The sequence below is a fragment of the Bubalus kerabau genome, chromosome 1 (assembly GCF_029407905.1).
Source record: "Bubalus kerabau isolate K-KA32 ecotype Philippines breed swamp buffalo chromosome 1, PCC_UOA_SB_1v2, whole genome shotgun sequence".
Lineage (NCBI taxonomy): Eukaryota > Metazoa > Chordata > Mammalia > Artiodactyla > Bovidae > Bubalus > Bubalus kerabau.
Window position 1 is genome coordinate 188,436,535 of NC_073624.1, and position 22,560 is coordinate 188,459,094.

A 22,560-nucleotide genomic window follows, 5' to 3' on the forward strand; every position below is an offset into this window, starting at 1 on the left:
TTTTTGGGCGGACATCCCCCACTGAGGACATTCTCCGAGGACCTGGGATGCCCGGGGAGAAGCAAAATGACTGCTGGGTGCCGTGGAACCCCGGGGACAGGCTGGACACGGGGCCACCTCCCTGCTTGAGCTGGAAAGAGCCAAGAACCCCCAGGGGATTTCAGAAGGTTAGCCCAGGAGCAGGGAGGCGAGGGTGGGACCCTCTGGGGACCCTCCCACCAGGAACGGGTTTCATGTGAGAACAGTGAAGTAAGATGTACGATCTGATTCTGTCTTCACTTAACACTTGGATATTTTGTTCACCATGAACTCTGGGGCACCCATTCTGACTTTTCAAAATACTGCAGTAACTAGGGGACTTCCCTGGTGGGCCAGTGGTTAGGGTTCCGAGCTTCCAATGCCGGCCGCAACTGCAGCTACTTAGCACAGCACAGCACAGTGTCCATCTTGGGGACTGAGTCCTGCCTCACTCTCCTCACCCTAATCCCTAATCCCTGCTCTGGGCCACTCCCTCCCCTCCTTGCAGTGGGGCCCAGCAATCAGGCCACACGACACTTTCATCCTCTGCTCTGCTCCATGATCTTTTATTCCTGGTGTAGTGTTTGGGACCGGACGTGGGGGAGAGGACTCAAATTCCCCGGTCCCAGGAGGGGTTGTGGTCAGGGCGGGGGGTCTAGACTGCCCAGTGCACACAGGGACTAGTGGGGCTGGTGGAGGCAGTGAGGGACAGTGTGGAAGGGGCCCAGGCTGGTCTCCAAGTGCGGAAGGTCAACACATGAGTCCCGAAGCCCCCGTGAGAGGCCTGGGGGGCAGAGGGCAGTACTCTGCTCTCAGCGGCCCTGGGCCTGGAGCCTTTGCATCTGCAGAATCTGACTCAGAATTCGCTGCACGTCTTCATCCATCTGACCCTAAGGAGGGGGGAGGGTGGGAGCGGAGGGAGCCTGGGCACTCTCTCCCACCCCCCGACCCAGTTTCTTCATCCCCCTCCCTCCCTGCCCCTTGCTCCTCTTCCCTCCACCAGCCTCCCATTGTACAGATAGGGAAACTAAGGCCCAGAGAGCAGCAGTGGCGCCCCCAAAACCAGTGAGACTCACCTGAATGGCGTAGAGGAGGTGGCTCCTGTACAAGGCCACCACTGCACTGTGCTCCCTGGCAGCCTCCTGTGAGTGTAGGGGAGGGGAACTCAGAGAAGCAGGACCCCCTCCAGGCTATGCCAAAAAGCCCCCTTTGCACCCTGAGCCCCTGTTTTGATGGCACGCAACACCACAGCAGTGCTGCTTGCTAAAATACTGAACTACTTTCCTCCATGTGCACTGCCTGCCTGCCCGTCACCCTCCAGGGACCTTGTGCCCAACGGGCAGGCGAGGCTCACCTCTAGCTGCTCCCGCAGAGCCTTCACCTGGCCACGGAGGGCTTCCACCTCCAAGGATTCTGGGGCCCCCGGCTGGTCCTTCAGCGCCTCCTTAAGACTGAAGACCTCCTTGGAGAGCTCCGTGATCTGGGGTGAGGGCGGGAGAGTCAGCTGGCACCTGAGCCCGGGGTGGGGACCTGGGGACCTCTCCTGGGCAGCAGGAAGAGCCTCCGACTTCACAGAATCCTCCCTGCAGGCTAAGTCCAGCCCATTAGCTAAGAATGGTTTCCACATGTTAAATCATCAGAAGGTGGTCTGCTGCTGCTGCTAAGTCGCTTCAGTCGTATCGGACTCTGTGCGATCCCATAGACATCAGCCCACCAAACTCCCCCGCCCCTGAGATTCTCCAGGCAAGAACACTGGAGTGGGTTGCCATTTCCTTCTCCAATGCATGAAAGTGAAAACTGAAAGTGAAGTCGCTCTCTTAGTGACCCCATGGACCGCAGCCTACCAGGCTCCTTCATCCATGGGATTTTCCAGGCAAGAGTACTGGAGTGGGGTGCCATTGCCTTCTCCGAGAAGGTGGTCTAGAGGCTAAGAATCTGTGCTCCCAGTGCAGGGGGCCGGGGTTCCATCTCTGGTTGGGGAACTAGATCTGACACGCTGCGACATGCCACAACCGAAGCTGCACGCTGCAAGATCAATGATCCCTGGTGACACAACTAAGACCAGGCACAGCCAAATAAATAAACGTGCTCAGTCGCTCAGTCATGTCCAACTCTTTGTGATCCCATGGACTGTAGCCTAACAGGCTCTTCTGTCCATGGAATTCTCCAGGCAAGAAAACTGGAGTGGGTTGCCATTGCCTCCTCCAGACGATCTTCCTGACCCAGGGATCAAGCCCAGGTCTCCTACATTGTAGGCAGATTCTTTACTGTCTGAGCCACCAGAGAAGCCCAATAAATAAATATTTTTAAAAAATCATCAGGGCAGGGGGAGGAAATCAAAAGAAGAATGATATTTTCTGATACATGAAAATTATACCAAATTCACAACTCCATGGTCATATGTAAATTTTTATTTATATGTGGCCACGCCCATTCGCTGTCAAGTCTATGGCCCCTCTTCAGTGGCAGAGCTGAGTATCGTGGCAAGGCAGGGCCAAAATCAGTGACCATCTGGCCCTCTGCAGAAAACATGTACCGATCTTGGGAGTCATCAGAAGGTGAAAGTGGAGACAGACAGAACAAGGGGGACAAAAGCAGCCCGTCCTGGTGGGGCTGGGTTACTTGGGCCGGGGTTTGGGTCTTTCTCTCCCCTTGCCTAGTGGGAGATCTTGGGAATATGACCTAACCACTTGAAATCTCAGTTTCCTCATCTGTAAGGTAAGGAGAACCATCGTTCTCAACTTTGTAGGTTGAGACTACAAAGTGGTTGCTGTGACTCTGAACAGAGAATAATTTTAAGCTGTGCTGGCGAACAGCAGGCACTCAATGCATGCTGGGCTTTGTTGTTATTTCTGTGGATCAGAGGTTCTCAATCAGGGGTGATCCTATTTCCAGGGGATGCCAGGCGATATCTGGAGGCATCTGTTTGTCAGGACTGGGGGCTCTCCTTGTATCAGGTGGGCAGGGACCAGGGATGCCGCTCCATACCCTACAATACCCAGAATGGTCCCCCACAGAGAGTGACCTAGCCCCTGGGACTTCCTTGGTGGGGTCCAGCAGGTAAGTCTCTGAGTTTCAATCCCAGGTCAAGGAATTAGATCCCACATTCTGCAACCAAATCCCACATGCAGTAATGAAAATCGAAGATCTTGTGTGCAGCAACTAAGGCCTGGTGCAGCCAAATAAATACTTTTCAAAAAGAAAAATGGCCTATCCCTAAATGTCACTAGTGATGAGAGGGAAGGACCCTGCTATAAATAAAGCATAATCCTTATCACAACTTTATCTTCAGTTTACAAAGGTAGAAACTGGGGCTCAGAGAGGTCAAGTGACTTGCCCAGGGACACACAGCAAGTTGTAGCCAGGTGACTCTGTGTGCAAAAGCACCTGGGGGTCTTGTCCACTGTCTCGAGATGTGCTGTGTGACTCCGAGCCACTCAGTTCACCTCTGGGAGCCTGTTTGCTCATCTGGAAAATTGGATGATTTCCCAAGACCCATTCAGCTGGGACATTCTTAGATTCCTTCCAATGTCTGTTGAGTGGGGGACCTCCCGGCGGAGCACAAGGAAAGGGAACCCACCTTCTTGTCCTTCTCCTTGGCCTTCTCCAGGGCCTCCTGGGCACGGCTCTGGGCCTGGCGTGCCCGCTCAGCCTCAGTTCGCAGCCCCCGCAGCTGCTGCTCAGCCGTGGCCAGCTGGGCTTCAGCCGCATGTCGCTCACTCTTCATGAACAGTGCCTCCCGCTGCACCTGCAGCCCAAGCCCCCATGTGACTGTGAGGACATTTGGACCCCAAAGAAGCCTGGACCAAAATGATCCTACCCTTCCATTGCAATCTTGGGACATTCAAGGCCATTTGATGTCAAGGAATTTGGTTCAGGGGTCCTGGATTTCTGTAGGCACTAGAAACATTCTGACTGCCAAGCTGTGGGTCCTTAGCCAAGTGACATGAGCTCTCTGTGCCTCAACCTGCTCATATATAAAAGGAGGATAATAAAAATCCCCATGTCACAGGGTGGTTGTGAGGATAAAACGAGCAAATACACGGAAGACACTTAGAACAGCGGTTGGTACAGAGTAAGTGTTGTGCTTGAGTTTGTGACGTTGTTGTCACTATTGTTATTAAAATTATATAATGAATGTTATTGTTATTATTTTTATTACATCATAACTAACATTCTGTTCTCTGCCAGTGGGAAGGTGTGAAAGTGTGTAGATTTCTTACAAAAATGAAGGAAAAACAGAAGAATCTGGATGAAAAGTCAACAAATGTCCAAAAATTGTGACTGCATTTTTTACAAAAATATCAAGGTTGGAACAGTGTTAGATTTGCAAAAATTGAGCCTGGGTGGATCACTGGGCTTTATAGAAATAAAACTCCAGGAAAAATAGATAATAATTAGATGTTTCACTTAGTACAGACTGGCTACACATTAACAATTAAAAAACAAAACAGAAAAACTAAGTTCAAATCATTTTACCCCCAAAATAAGTAGTCAAGAGAGAAGGTAAAATTTGGAAAATAAGTATGAAGATGGGCATACTTAAAGTTGGATCATGAATTCTAAGAAATAGATCAAACTTTACTGGTTTAAAACAGCATGTTCTTGGAAATTCCCTGGCAGTCCAGTGGTTAGGACTCTGTGCTTCCAAAGCAGGGGGCCTGGGTTTGAGCCCTCATTAGGGAACTAAGATCCCTGCAAGTGGCACAGCTGAAAAAAAAAACCAAACCCAAAAGAGTATATTATTGGAAAAAAATAATCCTGGCTGCAATTATTTATCATTTGTACCATCACTGTCTTAAGTATTTTACAGAAATTAAACCATTTAATTTTCATATGAGGACTAAGAATTATCAGCAGCTCCATTACACAGATTGGAGAAGGAAATGGCAACCCACTCCAGTACTCTTGCCTTGAAAATCCCATGGACAGAGGAGCTTGGTGCAGGCTACTGTCCATGGGATCGCAAAGAGTCGGGCACGACTGAGCGACTTCACTTCACTTCACTTACACAGATGAGTAAGCAGACATATGGAGAGAAAAATGTCTTCCTGATGACAATTAATAAATATGGCTTTTTATTCCCACATTTGTTTAAAAAAAATTGCTGTTTTCTTTAATTTGGTTTGGTTTGTGTCTGTGTATGTTTAAGGAAAGAGACGGAGTCAAAAGATACACCTTCAGGGCCCGACAGATAGTCCCTTGGTTTGAAAGAAAATCAGCATAAAAATCTACTGGGTTCAAAATAATTGGATCAAAACTCCTTATACAAAACATCCTCCTATTTGGGGGTTGAAGCATCAAAAATGATCTAAGATAAAATGACAATCTCAAAACAGCTGGCTAAACAAAACAAAACAGGGTCAGTTTGACCAACAGAAAATGAATAAAGGAAAAAATATCAGAGTAAAAAGCCCAATTCACTGCTTACCAAAAGATGGGTGAATATTAATTCCTACCTCACACCACACCCACAGTTAGAAACACAGTATAAATGTGGTTGGGAAATTAAAATAAAGAGATGCTGAAGAAGGCACATAAAAACATTTTCACTGGGACTTCCCTGGCAGTCTAGTGGTTTAAGAGTCCAAGCTTCCACAGCAGGGGGACCTGGGTTCAATCCCTGGCCAGAGAACCAAGATCCCACATGCCCCAGGGTGCAGAAAAACAAACAAATAAAAACCAAAACAAACAAAATGAAACTTCACCATAAACAACAAGGTCCTATCCTATAGCACAGGGAACTATATTCAATAGCCTGTGAGAAACCATAATAGAAAAGAATATGAAAAAGAATACACACACGCACAACTGAGCCACTTTGCTGCACAGCAGAAACCAACACAGCATTGTAAATCACCTATACTTCAAAAGATGAATGTTTAAAAATATCTTCCCGATCTTGGGATATGCAGAGGTTTAACAAACAGATCTCAAAACCTGCTAACCATTAGAAAACAAGTGTGTGTGTGTGTGTGTGGGGGGGGTCAAACAGACAAAATGTTTTTAAAAAACAGAAAACACCTGTTGAAACACCGGGGAGGTCAGAATGGCTGCAGGGTTAAATGCCCACCAGCACAGTCAAGTTTCTGCTGGACTGAAACCAGTGGGGTCGAAACCTCGCCTGGCTGTGGGATCCAAACAGACCACCAAGCAGCTGCCCAGTGTGCCCAGTGGGGATTCCCCACGCTCACCTGGAAGACCTCGGCGGTGGTCTTCTCGTGGCGTCGCCCCAGCTCTTCCAGCTGCCCTTGCAACCGGGCCACGTCGGCCTGCAGGGCGCCCACGATGCGCTCGTGCTCCAGGCGGGCCATGCTGCCCACCCGCTCGCGCTCCAGCTCTGCGCGCAGCCGGGCGGCCTCCTTGCCTGTGGCCACCACCTCCTGCTCCAGGCAGGCCGCCCGGCCCCGCAGCTCCAGGGCCTCTTCCTGCAGCCGGTGGTGCTCGGAGGCCGGCACGGCCGACTGGCGGAGCGCCTCGGAGGCCTCCCGCAGCTCTGCCAGGCCCCGCCGGGCCTCTTCGCAGGCCGCGGACAGCTCCGCGGCCCGGGCCTCGGCCGCGTCCCGCGCCTGGCCCAGCTCGGCGGCCGCGGCCCGCTGCTGCTCCCCTGTGGCCGTGGCCGCGACCAGCTGCTCCCGCAGCGCCTCCAGCTCCCGGCTCAGCTCTAGCCGCGCCTCCTCCCGCCGGGCCAGCTCTGCCCGCAGGCCCCGGGCCTCCTCCTCAGCCAGCAGCCGGCCGGCCCGGGCCTCGTCCAGCCGGGCCGAGGCCGCCTCCAGCTCCCGGAGACGGCAGTCCCGGTCCCGGAGGTCCTCGCGGGCTTGTTCCAGGGCGGCCCGCAGCTGGCCTGTGTCCCCATCTCTGACCCCGCTAGCCCGGCCGCCCTCAGCCTCCCGCACCCGCTCCCGCAGGCGGCCCGCCTCGGCCTCCGCGGCCTCGCACTTGCCATGGGCCGCCTCCAGCTCGGCGGCCGCCTCCCGCTCCCGCTGCCTGAGCGCCTCCTCCAAGCTGCGGATCCTGGTCTCTAGCTCTGTCTGCAGCTTTTCTGAGGCCTCCGCAGCACCCGGGTGCAAGATGGGGCCTGTGAGGGCCCTCGGGATCATGAGCTCCACTCCCATGGCTTCTGTGCCTGTGAGCTCTTCTTCCACTGCACCTATGCCATTGGGCTTCATTTCTGGCTCTTCTGTTTTCATACTGGTGGTCTCTGCTCTTGTGGCCTTTGGTTCTGGGTTTCCTCCTCCTTCTGGAGTTTTCATTTCTGTAGCCTCAGCTCCCGTGGCCTTTGTTTCCAAGGGCTGGGCTCCCACGCCCTCTGTTTCTGAGGCCTCTGTGACTGTGGGCTTTGTTACTGTGGCCTCGGCCATCGTGGACACCACTTCCAAGCTCTGTGACAAGGCTTCCACGGTTTCTACTCCTGCAGCCTCCTCGTCTGTGGTCTCGACTCCATTCACTCTGATTTCCGGACCTGCAGTGCCGTTAAGCTCTATTTCCACTGGCCCATTGCTGGAGGTCTTGGTTCCCAGACCTTTGCCCTCCCTAGAGGCTGCCTCCTCTTCTGCGAGGGCCTCCCGGGCTTCCTGCTGCTCCAGCGCCTGCAGGGCTTTGGCGTGCTGCCTGCGGAGCTGGTCAAACTCAGCCTGGAGAGCGTCGTAGAGCTCCAGAGGAATGACCTCGGCTGGACCATCTGCCTCCATCTCGTCCTTCTCGAAGTGCTCCAGGATCTGATGGGGACAAGGGAACCGAGCAAGAGTGGAAGTGGCTGTGGTGGGCGTGGGGGGGCACAGGGCAGGCACACCACTTTCCCTGTCCACCCAAACCCCTGGGAAACAGCCCCTTGGCTCCTCAGACTTGCCCCCACCCCTCCCCCCTGGAAACCTCCATCAGCTCCTGGTTTCCCCACCTGGACTTTCTCCATCAGCTCCTGGTTCTGTCTGGTAAGCATGGCCACCTGCTCCTGCAGCGAAGCCAAGAGCTCCTGGGCCGACGGGCTTAGCTGCTTGGAGAGCAGCACCTCAGCCCCTGGCAGGGGACACAGACTCAGGCCCCAGAGTTCCAGCCACAAGGAATGGGAGTTGGGGGTCTGGAGCTGTGGGTCAGGGCCCCCAGGGCAGGCATACTTCTAGGAATGGCATAAACTGTGAGTGTCGGCTAGGCTCCCTCCCATCTTCAACCTCTCTCCATGCGTGTGGGTTACAGCTGTGACTCCTGGGGCCCCAGACATGGTGGGGGGTGGGGGTAGGCAGGGGGAAGGCAGGTGGGGGTCTCACCTGGGAATTCAGGTAGCTCACCCTCCTCATCCTGCAGGGTGGCCACATCATAGCTGGTGTTCTCCCGCTCGTTCTTGGAGGGGGGGGCAGGATTCAGCTTGAGGTCCTGCCCTCCCTCCAGCCCCCATGTCTCCCCTGTGAGTGTGTGATCATAACCCAATAGCGAGGGTTGTATATGCTGTCTGGTATGTGGGGCCAAGGGAGGGATGGCAGTGCATCCTTGAAAGGGTGTGTCTGGGATTCTGTGTGGGGCCACATGTGTCTGCCTGGGTGCAAGTCCCTGCAACAGTGGCTCAGCATGTATGTGCACACGTGTGTGCCCCTGTGGGGCGTGCACAGCGGCCCCAGCCTCTTCTGTGTGAGTTCCTGTGAGTGTGTGTGATTTTGCACTTGTAGTCTGTGGTGTGTGACTGTTTTGTATTTGTGTATGTGTGTGTATGATTGTGTACCTGTATCTGTTTGCTTTATTTATTTTGAGAAATATTTGTGTGAATACATGAATTTGTGAATGTGTTACCTAGGTATGTGATTGAATGAGAAGTATCTGTTGTGTGTGCCCAAGTATTTGTTGTGTGGGTGAGATGACATATTCACAGATGTGTTTGTTGTGTGTTTGCCTGTTGCATGTGTAAGACCACATATACATAAATGTTGTTGTCCGTCTCTGCATGTACATAAGTATGGGTGATTGCAGGTTTCCGAAAGTGTTCATTATGTGTACGTGTGTTTGTTATCTATACGTGATTATGTTTGTACATTTGTCTGTTCTGTGTTTGCACGTGTGTGAGACTATCTGTATTAGTGTGGTTATCAGGCAGCTGCAGCAGAAGAAATACCCCACCTCCTGGTGGCCCCACCCCTGCCTTCTCCCCATTGGCCCCACCTCCAGAAGGGACAGCCTGCTCTGCAAACTCTCCACTTCCCGGCCCAAGCTCTCCTTCTCCTCCTGCTTCTCGGCCAGCAGCTGCTGTAGCTCTTGGACCTGCAGGGAGGGAGTGGTGGTCTCAGTGGCCCTCCAGGCGGAAACACCAGGCAGCTGGGGGTCCACTTCCTCCCACCTTCCACCCTACCTGTCTCTCCAGGCTGTGGAGGGAGCTGGCCTCTGCCTCTGGCAGCTGACAGAAGAAGTGGGGACTGCGCTTAGATCTGGGCTGGGGGCCTCCCCGGCCCACCTCCTGCTCAGTGACCGTCCATCCCCACTACAGATGTCCTCTGGCCTATTTTGTGCCAGAACCCCTTTGGAGCCACTAACTCATTCATTCATGCATGCATTCATTTATTATCATTATTTTTGGTTGTGTAGTGTGGCATTTGGGATCTTAGTTCCCCAGCCAGGGATCAAATCCATGCTCCCTGCAGTGGCACAGAGCCTTAACCACTGGACCACCAGGGAACTCCTGTCTCATTCATTTATTCATTCACTCACTCACTCAAATATTCATTCATCCAGTAAATACTTATTAGGCAGTTATGGTGAGCGAGGCACCATCAACCAAACCTGCCCTTGTGGGTTCAGAGGCAAATGAGTGAATATGAATGAAATTTATAGTATATCTGATAGCAGTGCTTTGAATAAAAACAAAGGGGACTGAAAAGTGAATGGGGATGTTACAATTTTAAATAAGTTGGGTAGGGGAGGTGCATTTGAGCAAAGACCTATAGGAGGGGCGAGAAGGAGTCATACGGACAGCTGGCAGAAGGTGTTCCCGGCAGAGGGCACAGTCTGTACAAAGGCCCTGGGGCAGGACCAGGCCTGGTGTGTTGGGGGAAGAGCCAGGAGGCCTGTGTGGCTGGAGCAGAGTGAGTGGGTGGGGAGAGAGGGAGGAGGGGGAAGGCAGGGAGGGGAGTATCCCCATAGAATGGCACCCACCCCAGGCTTAGCCCCAGGCCCATGTCTCTGCTACCCCCCACCTCCTGCTTTCTTCGTTCCTGGTGCTGCTCTAGGCTCCGGATCTTCTGTAGCAGACGGCCCCTCTCCTGTCGCAGCCGCACGATCTCCTCGTAGGCATCTTGGTCATCCTGTGCCCCCCACCCCACCACCTTTACATGAGGCCCAAGGACTGTGTCCTCCCATACCTGAGCCAGAACTTTCTCCCCGTACTACCTAGAGGCAAGCCTCCCAACTCTTCCCCACAGCCAGAGCATCTCTCACCGGCATTGGGATATTGATGGGGGGTTGAGGTGCCTTCCGCTTCTTGGGGGCCCCTTGCTTGTCATGGCTGGACACAGAATTCTGGGGGTAGGGGTAGATGGGAGATATGGGCGACATGCCAGCCTCCCACCCAAATAAACCAACACAGCCCACTGTCTGTCACCAGCCCCAACTCTGCCCTCACCTCCTGGGTGATCTTGAGTGAATCCCTGCCTCTCTCTGGCCCTCACTTATCCCAGTATAAAAAGGGATAAGACCACGTCCCCTGAGAGTTCCAGATCTTATGCTTTACCTTCTGTCCCTTTTTGTGCCCTGGTACTTTCCCCAGTGAGACCCTACTGTTTACAATCCTTTCCCTGTGGAGCTGAAAACCTGTAGGATTGAGAAAGAGGCCAGACTTGCCTCCTTCCCTGACCACACCAGCCCTTATCAATCTCGTTCCCTCTACCATCCCACCCCAGCCCTATGATTTGGCCCCACGCCCCCAGTATTCTCAGAGTCCTGGTGCTTATGTTATGGATGTTGCTGCCACTTGGTGGCAGCGTACCCTAAAGGTGTGTTCTAAGTCACTGCAGTTGTGTCCGATTCTTTGCAACCCTATGGACTGCAGCCTGTCAGGCTCCTCTGTCCATGGGATTTCTCCAGGCAAGAATACTGGAGTGGGTTGCCAAGCCATCCTCCAGGGGAATCTTCCCAACCCAGGGATTGAACCCACTCCTCTTACATCTCCTGCATTGGCAGACAGGTTCTTTACCACTAGCGCCACCCGGAAAGTCCACCCTAAAGGTAGCACTCTTCCAAAGAGGTCCTTCAAAGTATTAACCCCAAGTCAAGGGTCCATCTCTTCCTTTTCTTCTCAGGGAGCTTGGGTCAAGGGGAAAGGCAGTGTGTGCACGGGGGTGTGGGGGTGGGGGGTGGGACTCACTCACTGCTTAGGGATCCGTACCTGAGATGATGCCTCGCCCGAATCATCCTCTGCGAGAGCAGGGGAGAGAGGGAAGCAGGGTCAGGCACTGCGTTAGGGACTCCCTTCCTAACCCTAGGAAGGGTATTTGTTAGCCCAGGGAACTTGAGGGATCTCCCAATACCCCCCAGAATCAGGACTTTTAAGGTAGGAACTAACCATTTTGACAGAATGCTCATAGGAGGGGCCTTGCAACTCTCAAAAAGAGAGAACAGTAGCATCTCCAGAATAGAGCGACTGGGAGGGCCAATTCTTAGGGAAAGCAAAGCTCCAAGATGCCCCAGGAACACAGAGTTGACCCCTAGACTACTCTAAAAGCTCTGGGGCACCTTGAACCTACCCTGAGCACTGTGAGGGGAGCAACAAAACCTCCTATAATATGAACAGGGATACCTTGAAACTATCCACAGGAGGAAGGGAGAGAAAGGGGTGGCGAGAGACTACCTAGTGGAGGGAAGGGGGTGTTTGAAACTGTTACGAGGTGGGGTTTGCATACCGCTGGGTGGTGAGGGGCGCTGGGCTGCCTCCTGTAGGAGGTGCAAGATGAGCTTGTCCCCTGCCAGGGTGCCGTAGTGAGCAGCATCCTGGCCCAGCGCATCTGTGATGCCCGGCTGGGCCCCGCCCTGCAGCAGTACCTCCACTGTTTCGGGGCTGGCTCCCTCACAGGCCAGCATCAGGGCCGTCCTACCAGAAGAGGAGGCTGCTGAGGGGGCGAGGATACGTTCAAACCTCCACACCCTCCTCAACACCCAGGCTGGGTTGAGAGAGGAAGACACACTATATCTCACACCCAGAGAGGTTAAGAGACTTGCCCAAGGTCACACAGCACACAGTGAACTGGCTGGGAGGGGAGAGGCTCACCTGCCTTGGAGGTCCTGGTCATTTGCAGCAGCCCCTTGCTGCAGGAGGAGGCGGCACAGATCCGTGTGACACATCTGAGCTGCGATGATGAGGGGTGTTGTACCCAGCTGAGGGAGGGGGTGGGGAGAGGATGAGACAAGGACAAGACATGAGAGACTGACTCTGGGAGGTTGGGAAGCCTGTGATGGGCCCCCTAAGTTCGCTCCAAATCTTCACACTTTTCAAAGGGTGCCTGGGATACCTCAAATGCACTTTCCCCAAAGATTCCAGTACTTTGGCCACCTGATGCTAAGAGCCGATTCATTGGAAAACACCCTGATGCTGGGAAAGATTGAGGTCAGGAGGAATAGGGGGTGGCAGAGGATGAGATGGTTGGATGGCATCACCCACTTAATGAACATGAGTTTGAGCAAGTTCCGGGAGATAGTGAAGGACAGGGAACCCTGGTGGGCTGCAGTCCACGGGGTTGCAAAGAGTCAGACACGACTGAGCAACTGAAGAAAAACAACAAAAGAATCCATGGACTCACCCGATCTCGGGGATTCAGATGGGCCTTGAAGGAGCAGAGCATTTCTGAGCAGGAGATGCAGCCGCCAGCGGCTGGAAAAAGAGAGAAGGGTGGGTAGGTAGGGCGAGGCTTTGATATTTTCTGGGGGCCTTCTGCTTGAGGGTGATTTTTTTTTTTTTTTTGGCTGTGCTGGGTCTTCACTGCTGAGCACAGGCAGCAGCTCTGGTGCATGGACTTAGCTGCCACTCGGCCTGTGGAATCTTTCTGGACCAGGGATTGAACCTGTGTCCCCTGCATTGGGAGGCAGATTCTTAACCACTGGACCACCAGGTATGTCCCTGGGTGTCATTCTTATCCTTTATTTCATAAGAAACTCTCACCTTCCCCAGAAGATCAGTAACAAAGATAAGACTGAAATTTTACAGATGAGGAAATTGAGCCCCAACCAGCTCCATGGTCACTCTGGGGGTTAGAGACAGCCAGAATGACTTGGGTCTTCTAACTCCCAATCCAGAGCTCTTTCCTCATCTTTCCACTGTGGGTCTCTCTTGCATGCGTGCGTGCTCAGTTGCTTTAGTCATATCCGACTCTTGGCAACCCTATGAACTGTACCCCACCAGGCTCCTCTGTCGATAAGGTTTTCCAGGCAAGAATACTGGAGAGGGTTGCCATGCCTCCTCCAGGGGATCTTCCTGACCCAGGGATTGAACCTGTGCCTTTTCTGTCTCCTGCAGTGCAAGTGGATTCTTTACTGCTGAGCCACCAGGGAAGCCTGTGGCTTCCTCTTAGGGTGGAATTTTTCACTGATTTTCAAGTATTTATCCCTTTTTTGTTCAAGCGGCATTAACTGTATACTGACTATATACCAAACCAACATACAAAGAGTGTTAATTTTTTTTTTTTGGCCATTCCACGTGGCATGTGGGACCTTAATTCCCTGACCAGGGATCAAACTCACAACCCCTGTAGTGGAAGCTTGGAACCCTAACCACTGGACTGCCAGGGAATTCCCCAAAGAGTGTTACTGTTTACTAGAGAGATCAGACCTCTGCTGAGGTTTAGCAGGCTTATTGGGGTTTGATCTGAGTTCTGAGTTCTGATGGTGAAAGGGGAAGGGCAGAGGTCACTGCATGGACACGGACCCTGAGGCAGGGAGGAGCTTGGGAGGACTTGATCGTCAAAGAAGGAGGACAGGGTGTGTATGTCCAGAGCCTCAGAGAGGGAAGGGAAGGCTTTGTGCAAGGAAGTGCTGCTGGAAATCATCAAACTTTTGGACTTCCCTGGTGGTTCAGTGATTTAAACCCCATGTTTGCACTGCAGCGGGCCCGAGTTCAATCCCTAGTCAGGGAACTAAGCTCCCACATGCCTCACCATGGCCATAAAGATAAAATAAGAAGAAAAAAAAAAGCTACAAAAAAATAAATAAACTTTAAACTAAGCCATGCCCGTGGGGCAACCCAAGATGGGTGGGTCATGGTGGAGACAGCTGACAGAATGTGGTCCACTGGAGAAGGGAATGGCAAACCACTTCAATATTCTTGCCTTGAGAACCCCATGAACAGTATGAAAAGGCAAAATGATAGGATACTGAAAGAGGAACTCCCCAGGTCAGTAGGTGCCCAATATGCTACTGGAGATCAGTGGAGAAATAACTCCAGAAAGAATGAAGGGATGGAGCCAACGCAAAAAGAATACCCAGCTGTGGATGTGACTGGAGATAGAAGCAAGGTCCGATGCTGTAAAGAGCAATATTGCATAGGAACCTGGAATGTCAGGTCCATGAATCAAGGCAAATTGGAAGTGGTCAAACAAGAGATGGCAAGAGTGAATGTCAACATTCTAGGAATCAGCGAACTGAAATGGACTGGAATGGGTGAATTTAACTCAGATGACCATTATATCTACTACTGCGGGCAGGAATCCCTCAGAAGAAATGGAGTAGCCATCATGGTCAACCAAAGAGTCCGAAATGCAGTACTTGGATGCAATCTCAAAAACAACAGAATGAAAAAAAAAAAAAAAAACCAACAGAATGATCTCTGTTCATTTCCAAGGCAGACCATTCAATATCACAGTAATCCAAGTCTATGCCCCAACCAGTAACACTGAAGAAGCTGAAGTTGAATGGTTCTATGAAGATCTACAAGACCTTTTAGTACTAACACCCAAAAAAGATGTCCTTTTCATTATAGGGGACTGGAATGCAAAAGTAGGAAGTCAAGAAACACCTGGAGTAACAGGCAAATTTGGCCTTGGAATACAGAATGAAGCAGGGCAAAGACTAATAGAGTTTTGCCAAGAAAATGCACTGGTCATAGCAAACACCCTCTTCCAACAACACAAGAGAAGACTCTACACATGGACATCACCAGATGGTCAACACCGAAATCAGACTGATTATATTCTTTGCAGCCAAAGATGGAGAAGCTCTATACAGTCAGCAAAAACAAGACCAGGAGCTGACCGTGGCCCAGATCATGAACTCCTTATTGCCAAATTCAGACTGAAATTGAAGAAAGTAGGGAAAACCACTAGACCATTCAGGTATGACCTAAATCAAATCCCTTATGATTATACAGTGGAAGTGAGAAATAGATTTAAGGGCCTAGATCTGATAGACAGAGTGCCTGATGAACTATGGACGGAGGTTCGTGACATTGTACAGGAGACAGGTATCAAGACCATCCCCATGGAAAAGAAATGCAAAAAAGCAAAATGGCTGCCTGGGGAGGCTTACAAATAGCTGTGAAAAGAAGAGAAGCGAAAAGCAAAGGAGAAAAGGAAAGATACAAGCATCTGAATGCAGAGTTCCAAAGAATAGCAAGAAGAGATAAGAAAGCCTTCTTCAGCGATCAATGCAAAGAAGTAGAGGAAAACAACAGAATGGGAAAGACTAGGGATCTCTTCAAGAAAATTAGAGATACCAAGAGAACATTTCATGCAAAGACGGGCTCAATAAAGGACAGAAATGGTATGGACCTAACAGAAGCAGAAGATATTAAGAAGAGATGGCAAGAATACACAGAACTGTACAAAAAAGATCTTCATGACCCAGATAATCACGATGGTGTGATCACTGACCTAGAGCCAGACATCCTGGAATGTGAAGTCAAGTGGGCCTTAGAAAGCATCACTACGAACAAAGCTAGTGGAGGTGATGGAACTCCAGTTGAGCTGTTCCAAATCCTGAAAGATGATGCTGTGAAAGTGCTGCACTTAATATGCCAGCAAATTTGGAAAACTCAGCAGTGGCCACAGGACTGGAAAAGGTCAGTTTTCATTCCAATCCCAAAGAAAGGCAATGCCAAAGAATGCTCAAACTACCACACAATTGCACTCATCTCACATGCTAGTAAAGTAATGCTCAAAATTCTCCAAGCCAGGCTTCAGCAATATGTGAATCGTGCACTTCCTGATGTTCAAGCTGGTTTTAGAAAAGGCAGAAGAACCAGAGATTAAATTGCGAACATCCGCTGGATCATGGAAAAAGCAAGAGAGTTCCAGAAAAACATCTATTTCTGCTTTATTGACTATGCCAAAGCCTTTGACTGTGTGGATCACAATAAACTGTGGAAAATTCTGAAAGAGATGGGAATACCAGACCTCCTGATCTGCCTCTTGAGAAATTTGTATGCAGATCAGGAAGCAACAGTTAGAATTGGACATGGAACAACAGACTGGTTCCAAATAGAAAAGCAGTACGTCAAGGCTGTACATTGTCACCCTGCTTATTTGACTTATATGCAGAGTACATCATGAGAAATGCTGGACTGGAAGAAACACAAGCTGGAATCAAGATTGCTGGGAGAAATATCAATAACCTCAGATATGCAGATGACACCACCCTTATGGCAGAAAGTGAAGAAGAACTAAAAAGCCTCTTGATGAAAGTCCAAGTGGAGAGTGAAAAAGTTGGCTTAAAGCTCAACATTCAGAAAACGAAGATCATGGCATCCGGTCCCATCACTTCATGGGAAATAGATGGGGAGACAGTGGAAACAGTGTCAGACTTTATTTTTTGGGGCTCCAAAATCACTGCAGATGGTGACTGCAGCCATGAGATTAAAAGATGCTTACTCCTTGGAAGGAAAGTTATGACCAACCTAGATAGCATATTCAAAAGCAGAGACATTACTTTGCCAACAAAAGTCCGTCTAGTCAAGGCTATGGTTTTTCCTGTGGTCATGTATGGATGTGAGAGTTGGACTGTGAAGAAGGCTGAGCGCCGAAGAATTGATGCTTTTGAACTGTGGTGTTGGAGAAGACTCTTGAGAGTCCCTTGGACTGCAAGGAGATCCAACCAGTCCATTCTGAATGAGATCAGCCCTGAGATTTCTTTGGAAGGACTGATGCTAAAGCTGAAACTCCAGTACTTTGGCCGCCTCATGCGAAGAGTTGACTCATTGGAAAAGACTGATGCTGGGAGGGACTGGGGGCAAGAGGAGAAGGGGACGACAGAGGATGAGATAGCTGGATGGCATCACTGACTCGATGGACGTGGGTCTGGGTGAACTCCCAGGGTTGGTGATGGACAGGGAGGCCTGGCGTGCTGCGATTCATGAGGTCGCAAAGAGTCGAACACGACTGAGCGACTGAACTGAATTGATGTTATTATCTGCTGTGTGCCCAAGGGCTTATGGAATTTTGTTTGCTCCCGTAATCTCATTGTTTAGAACAGAGCCTGGCACACAGCAGACACTTGACAAATATTTATTAAATGAAAAAAACCAAGAAGCTTCCATAAAGTGAGCAAAGGCTTTGCTACCACTAGGTGGCAGCATACTTTAACTGCAGGGAATGTTTCAACTAAATAAAACTCCAAAGCAAATGTATTTCATGTTTTCACTTGAGAGTCATCAAGTGAAAGACATTCCCAAATGTCATGGGCCTGGTGTTTAGACACTGGGCTGGACTCTGGCTCAAGGGGTTTGGGTCTCTTCCCCTCCCTTGGAAAAGTTTGGAGTTGATGATTATGAAGACCTTCAGCCTTCCTGAGGTTCCCTAGGAGTTCCTTGAAGCAATAACCCTCCAATCGTCCTCACCCAGGCCTGGCATACAGTAGGCTGTGCTTTGGGGTCAGGCGTCCTGGATCCTCCCCACTTTCTTGTTTACAGGACTCAATTCCTTTGTCCATCCAATGGTGCTCCAGTGGCTAAGAATTTGCCTTCCAATGCAAGCGACTTGTGTTCGATCCCTGGTAGGGGAACTAAGACCCTACATGCTGTGGAGCAATGAAGCCTGAGCACTGCAACTACTGAGCCTGTGAACCACAACTAGAGAAGCCTGTGTGCCACAATGAAGAATGATGCAATGAAGATACAGTACAGCCAAAAAAAAAAAAAAATTATAATGCATGCAGAGCAAGGGGCTCTGTGAGGAAGAAGGTGGAATATGTCCCAGGCACATCCCCAGAACCCCAGGTAGAATAATCCCCAAGCTCAGCCTCTGGGGGCCATGGTGGCCAGGGTGAGGCTAGGCTGTACCCACCTGCATGATGCAGGGCGGTCCACCCGCTGCTGTCCACTGTATCCACCGCACAGGATGCCTGGGGAGAGGGATGGGTCGTTGGAGTTGGAGCCATCCTTGTTTGTTGTCTAATTTCTCTAGGAACTGCTCTTCCTTGGGCTTTGCTGTATTTCAGGCTCCTTGGCCCTTCCCCCCTCCCACCCACCCACCTGCTCTGTGGAACCCACTCCTCATGGGCCCCTATCTTGACTCTTATGAAAATTGGTGAGAAAGAGGGATGAGCTGGGAGCCCAAGGGCAGCTGGGGGTTTGGGAAGTAGGTGGGAGCCCTGAAAGTGGCTATGGCTAAGAGAGTATCCAGAGTTTAGGGAGAAGGTGGGGCTCGGGAGACATCTGATATTCAGAGTATTTCTTGGATGTGGGACATAGCTGGACACTTGGAGAGTCTCATTGTCCAGGGAGTAGCTAGGACTCAGGAATAAAAGGGGCCAAGGAATACCTAGGATTCGGGGTGTATCTGGGGCTTCCGTGAATTGCTGGAACTCATCAGGAATAGTCAGGGCAGGGGAATGTCGGGGGGTTGGGCAGTGTTGGAGACAGGAAAGGAAATGACCTGCAGTAGTTGCTTCAAGCACTGTGGGTGCCCGTACTTAGCGGCCAGGTGGAGGGCGTTGTAACCTAAAAGGGAAAATGAATATTCTAGAAGGTACTAGAGCTTCAGATACTCAGGGAGCTTCTGCTGCCCCCCCAAACCTGTGTCAATAATTGTGATGACTCTGTCTAGCTAGTCTCCAAACCCAGGTATTCTCAAAATCCTGCTACTCCCGGGGGCAGAGACTCTCCAAGCCCCAGCTGGTCTGAGTCTCAGACAATCTCATCCTAGCTACACTTCACATCTTTCCATTCCTCAAGCACTACGGTCCTCAGCTACTCTCCATGTCCTCAGCTGCTCCCTCTGTTCCCAGCTATTCCCCAGGTCTCCAGCTACTCCTCAGGTCCCCAGCTGGTCCCCAGCAACTTCCCAAGTGCCCAGCTACTCCTCAGGTCCCCAGCTACTCCCCAATGTCTCCATCTACTCCTCGGGTCTCCAGCTGCTCCCCAGGTCCCCAGCTACTTTATGTGCTGTGCTTAGTTGCTCAGTCGGGCCCAACTCTTTTTGACCCCAGGGACTGCAGCCTGCCAGGCTCCTCTGTCCATGGGGATTCTCCAGGCAAGAATACTGGAATGGGTTGCCATGCCCTCCTCCAGGAGATCTTCCCAACCCAGGGATCAAACCTGGGTCTCCCACATTGCAGGCAGATTATTCACCGTCTGAGCCACCAAGGAAACCCAAGAATACTGGAGTGGGTAGCCTATCCCTTCTCCAGGGGATCTTCCCGACCCAGGAATTGACCTGGGTCTTCTGCATTGCAGGTGGATTCATTACCAGCTGAGCCACCAGGGAAGCCCTAACTATTCTATAAGCTCAACTATATCAAAGTGCCAGCTATGCCCCTATATTTGATACTCTGTAAATCCCCAGTACTCCATACATTCTGGCTCCTACACCTGGCTATGCCCCATGCCTCATTACTCCCCGAGCTCCTGCTACCTCTAAACCCCAGCTACTCCATGAACCTCAGATACTCCCCCCAAAAAACTATACTAGTTATTCTCATGCCCTCAGACGCTCCTCAAGCTCAGACACTCCTCTGTTTCTGCTGCTTCCTCTGACTCAGCCACTACCTGAGTCCCAGCTCCCCTGATCCACAAGTTGCCTCAGTCGGTCTATTGCCAACCAGTCTCCATCCTTGGGTACTGCAGCCTGACATGCTCCTGTCCCCGGGGGCACTGAAGGGAACCCCCTTTTCAGCAGGACACTGAGGCCATGAAGCAGGGCGTGACTGGACCCTCAGGCTGGGCACCTGGTCAGAGTTCCTCCTCCCTCCCCCAGGGCCGGCGGGTAGTACCTGCCCCATCCGTGCTCATGGCGTTGGCGCCGTGTGCCAGCATCACCTCAAGACAGCTGGCTGCACCTCTCATGGCTGCCAGGTGGAATCTGGAGGCCAGAGGTCAGGGGTCAACTGCAGGGTGGCCACCCCTCAGCCCTCACACCCCCAGGACATGGAGACTCACGCGGACTTGCCCTCGGGGTCCAGCTTGGTGGGCACCAGCCCCTTGCGGGCGATAAGGGAGGCCACCCGTGTGGGATCGTTGTTCTCCACCGCCTGCAGCAGCCGCTCATCACTTTTGCCCCAGTCCTGGCTCTGTGGGGCACACCCAGAGGAACGTGGGACTGGTGGCCACTGTCCCTCCCCGCTCCCCTGGCAGGGGCTCTGGGCTCTCGCCGCTGGTCCTGGGCACTTGCCTGGCGCCTGCCTCTGGCTGCCGCCGGCTTCGGGATGGGGCAGGGGCCGCAGGGCGGGCAGGAGCCGAGGTCAGTGGGGCTGAGCCGCAGCTGCCGGGGGAAGTGGTCCTGGGTGGGGGCCTGAGACAGCATACCTCCAGCCTGGGTCCTCAGCACCTGCCCCCCCAGCTGTCCTCCACCACTGCCAGCAACCGTACCATTAAACCACCCCCAGCTCAGCTCCCAGCATCTTTCCAAGAAGCTGTCCCCCAAACCTAGGTCCCTAGCCATCTCTTAGTGAAACCCGCCTTTCTAATATTACCTCACCACGTCTTCCTGAACTGCCCTCCAAAGTATTCCCAAAGGAACCACTAAAGGTCCCTTAAATGTCCCTCACACTGTCCTCTGCCAGCTACCCTTCTTCTGCCCCTGAGACGCCAAGATTGTCCCGCAAATGTCCTAAATGCATCTATAAATATCTTCCCCAAATTCATCCCTCCAATGACCCCGTCAAATGTCCCCAAAATGTCCTCCCCGCAAAATCTTTCAGACGTCCTCCAAAACTGTTCTCCAAATGTCAGTATCTTTTCCCCAAAAAAGGTCAAAGTATCACCCAAATTGTCCCCCTGGATGATCCCATCCAAAACTGTCCGTCTAGATCAGATCAGATCAGATCAGTCGCTCAGTCGTGTTCGACTCTTTGCGACCCCATGAATCGCAGCACGCCAGGCCTCCCTGTCCATCACCAACTCCCGGAGTTCACTCAGACTCACGTCCATCGAGTCAGTGATGCCATCCAGCCATCTCATCCTCTGTCGTCCCCTTCTCCTTTTGCCCCCAATCCCTCCAAGCATCAGAGTCTTTTCCAATGAGTCAGTGCCCTCTAAATTCCTCTAAGTGTCCCCATCTGTCCTCAAAATTGTCTCCCCATATGTGCCATCCATCCTCCCATCTCTGTTTCCCCCCCCTTCCGCTGCCCTCCCCGCTTCGCTGTCTCGGGTCTGCGGGTGGAGGGTCTAGGCTCTGCGCGGTCAGGGGCCGGGGCGGGGCGGGGCGGGGAGGGGAGGAAGGGCCCGCGCCAGCCCCCTCCCGCGCCCCCTCCCCCGGCCCTACCGCGAAGGAGGCGGCGGCGCACAGACACAGCTGCTTCATGGCGTCCAGGGCGCCGGGCGGCCGGGCGGCCGGGCTCCGGGAGGTGACCCGGTCGGAGGGGCCAGAGGGGCAGGAGATAGGGGCCCGCGAAGCCGGAGCTCGGCCGCCCGGCCCGCGCGGTCCAGCCAAACCAGACACCGCCCCTCCCCCGCGCCCCGCCTGCCGCCCCCCTCCCGGCCCCTCCCCTACGGTTGAGGGGGAGCGCCAGGGAGCGGGGATGGGCTCTGGGGGAGGGGGACCGCCGAGGCCAGACCTGACCTTCTCGCCACCAGGAGGCTGAGGCAAAGGGGGACAGGCTCCCAGCATCTCCAGGGACCCGACTGCATCCGTCTCCGCCTCCTTTGAGCTGGCCGGGGAATGGGGGATGCGGGGGTCTCAGGTGACTCTCGGCCTGGTCTCACTGCTGCTGGGCCATCCGGGCTGTCACTCATTCACTCATTCATTCATTCATTCATCCGCCAGTGGGGCTGTTCTGCAGTCTTGACAAACCTGAATTTGAATCCAGGACACCATCCCCCCACACCCCAGCGCCACCCTCCTCACACTCGCATTTACCATCTACAAGATGGGTCAAGATACTTACCTGCTTTGGACTTCACTTTCCTCATCCAGGAAATGGGTTTCCTATTAAACAGTACCTACTGCAGAGGGTTACTGGGAGGACTAAATGAGATACTATATAGCAGGGGTCCCCAGCCCCCCAGCCATGGACCAGTATCCGTTGGCAGCCTGTTAGGAACCAGGACGCATAGCAGGAGGTGAGCGGTGGCTAAACAAGAGACGCTTCACTGATGTCTACTGCCCGAACCCCACCTCTTGTCAGATCTGCAGGGGCATCAGATTCTGAGGA

General features: G+C 52.4%; 1 protein-coding gene across 1 annotated transcript; it reads right to left on the bottom strand.

The window, feature by feature from the left end:
• Positions 1–577: 577 nt before the first annotated feature.
• On the bottom strand, positions 578–21,710 carry ANKRD24 (ankyrin repeat domain 24). Its single transcript, XM_055566646.1, has 20 exons — positions 21,672–21,710; positions 20,348–20,478; positions 20,182–20,270; positions 18,846–18,910; positions 18,255–18,312; positions 12,789–12,859; positions 12,260–12,366; positions 11,897–12,082; positions 11,381–11,420; positions 10,435–10,515; positions 10,187–10,301; positions 9,353–9,384; positions 9,166–9,264; positions 8,283–8,355; positions 7,916–8,034; positions 6,213–7,736; positions 3,599–3,766; positions 1,373–1,498; positions 1,095–1,160; positions 578–908 (listed from the first exon to the last, which is right to left on the bottom strand). Exons 1-20 carry the CDS (start codon positions 21,708–21,710, stop codon positions 831–833), a joined length of 3,267 nt encoding a protein of 1,088 aa, XP_055422621.1. The 3' UTR covers positions 578–830.
• Between the last annotated feature and the right edge of the window lie 850 nt (positions 21,711–22,560).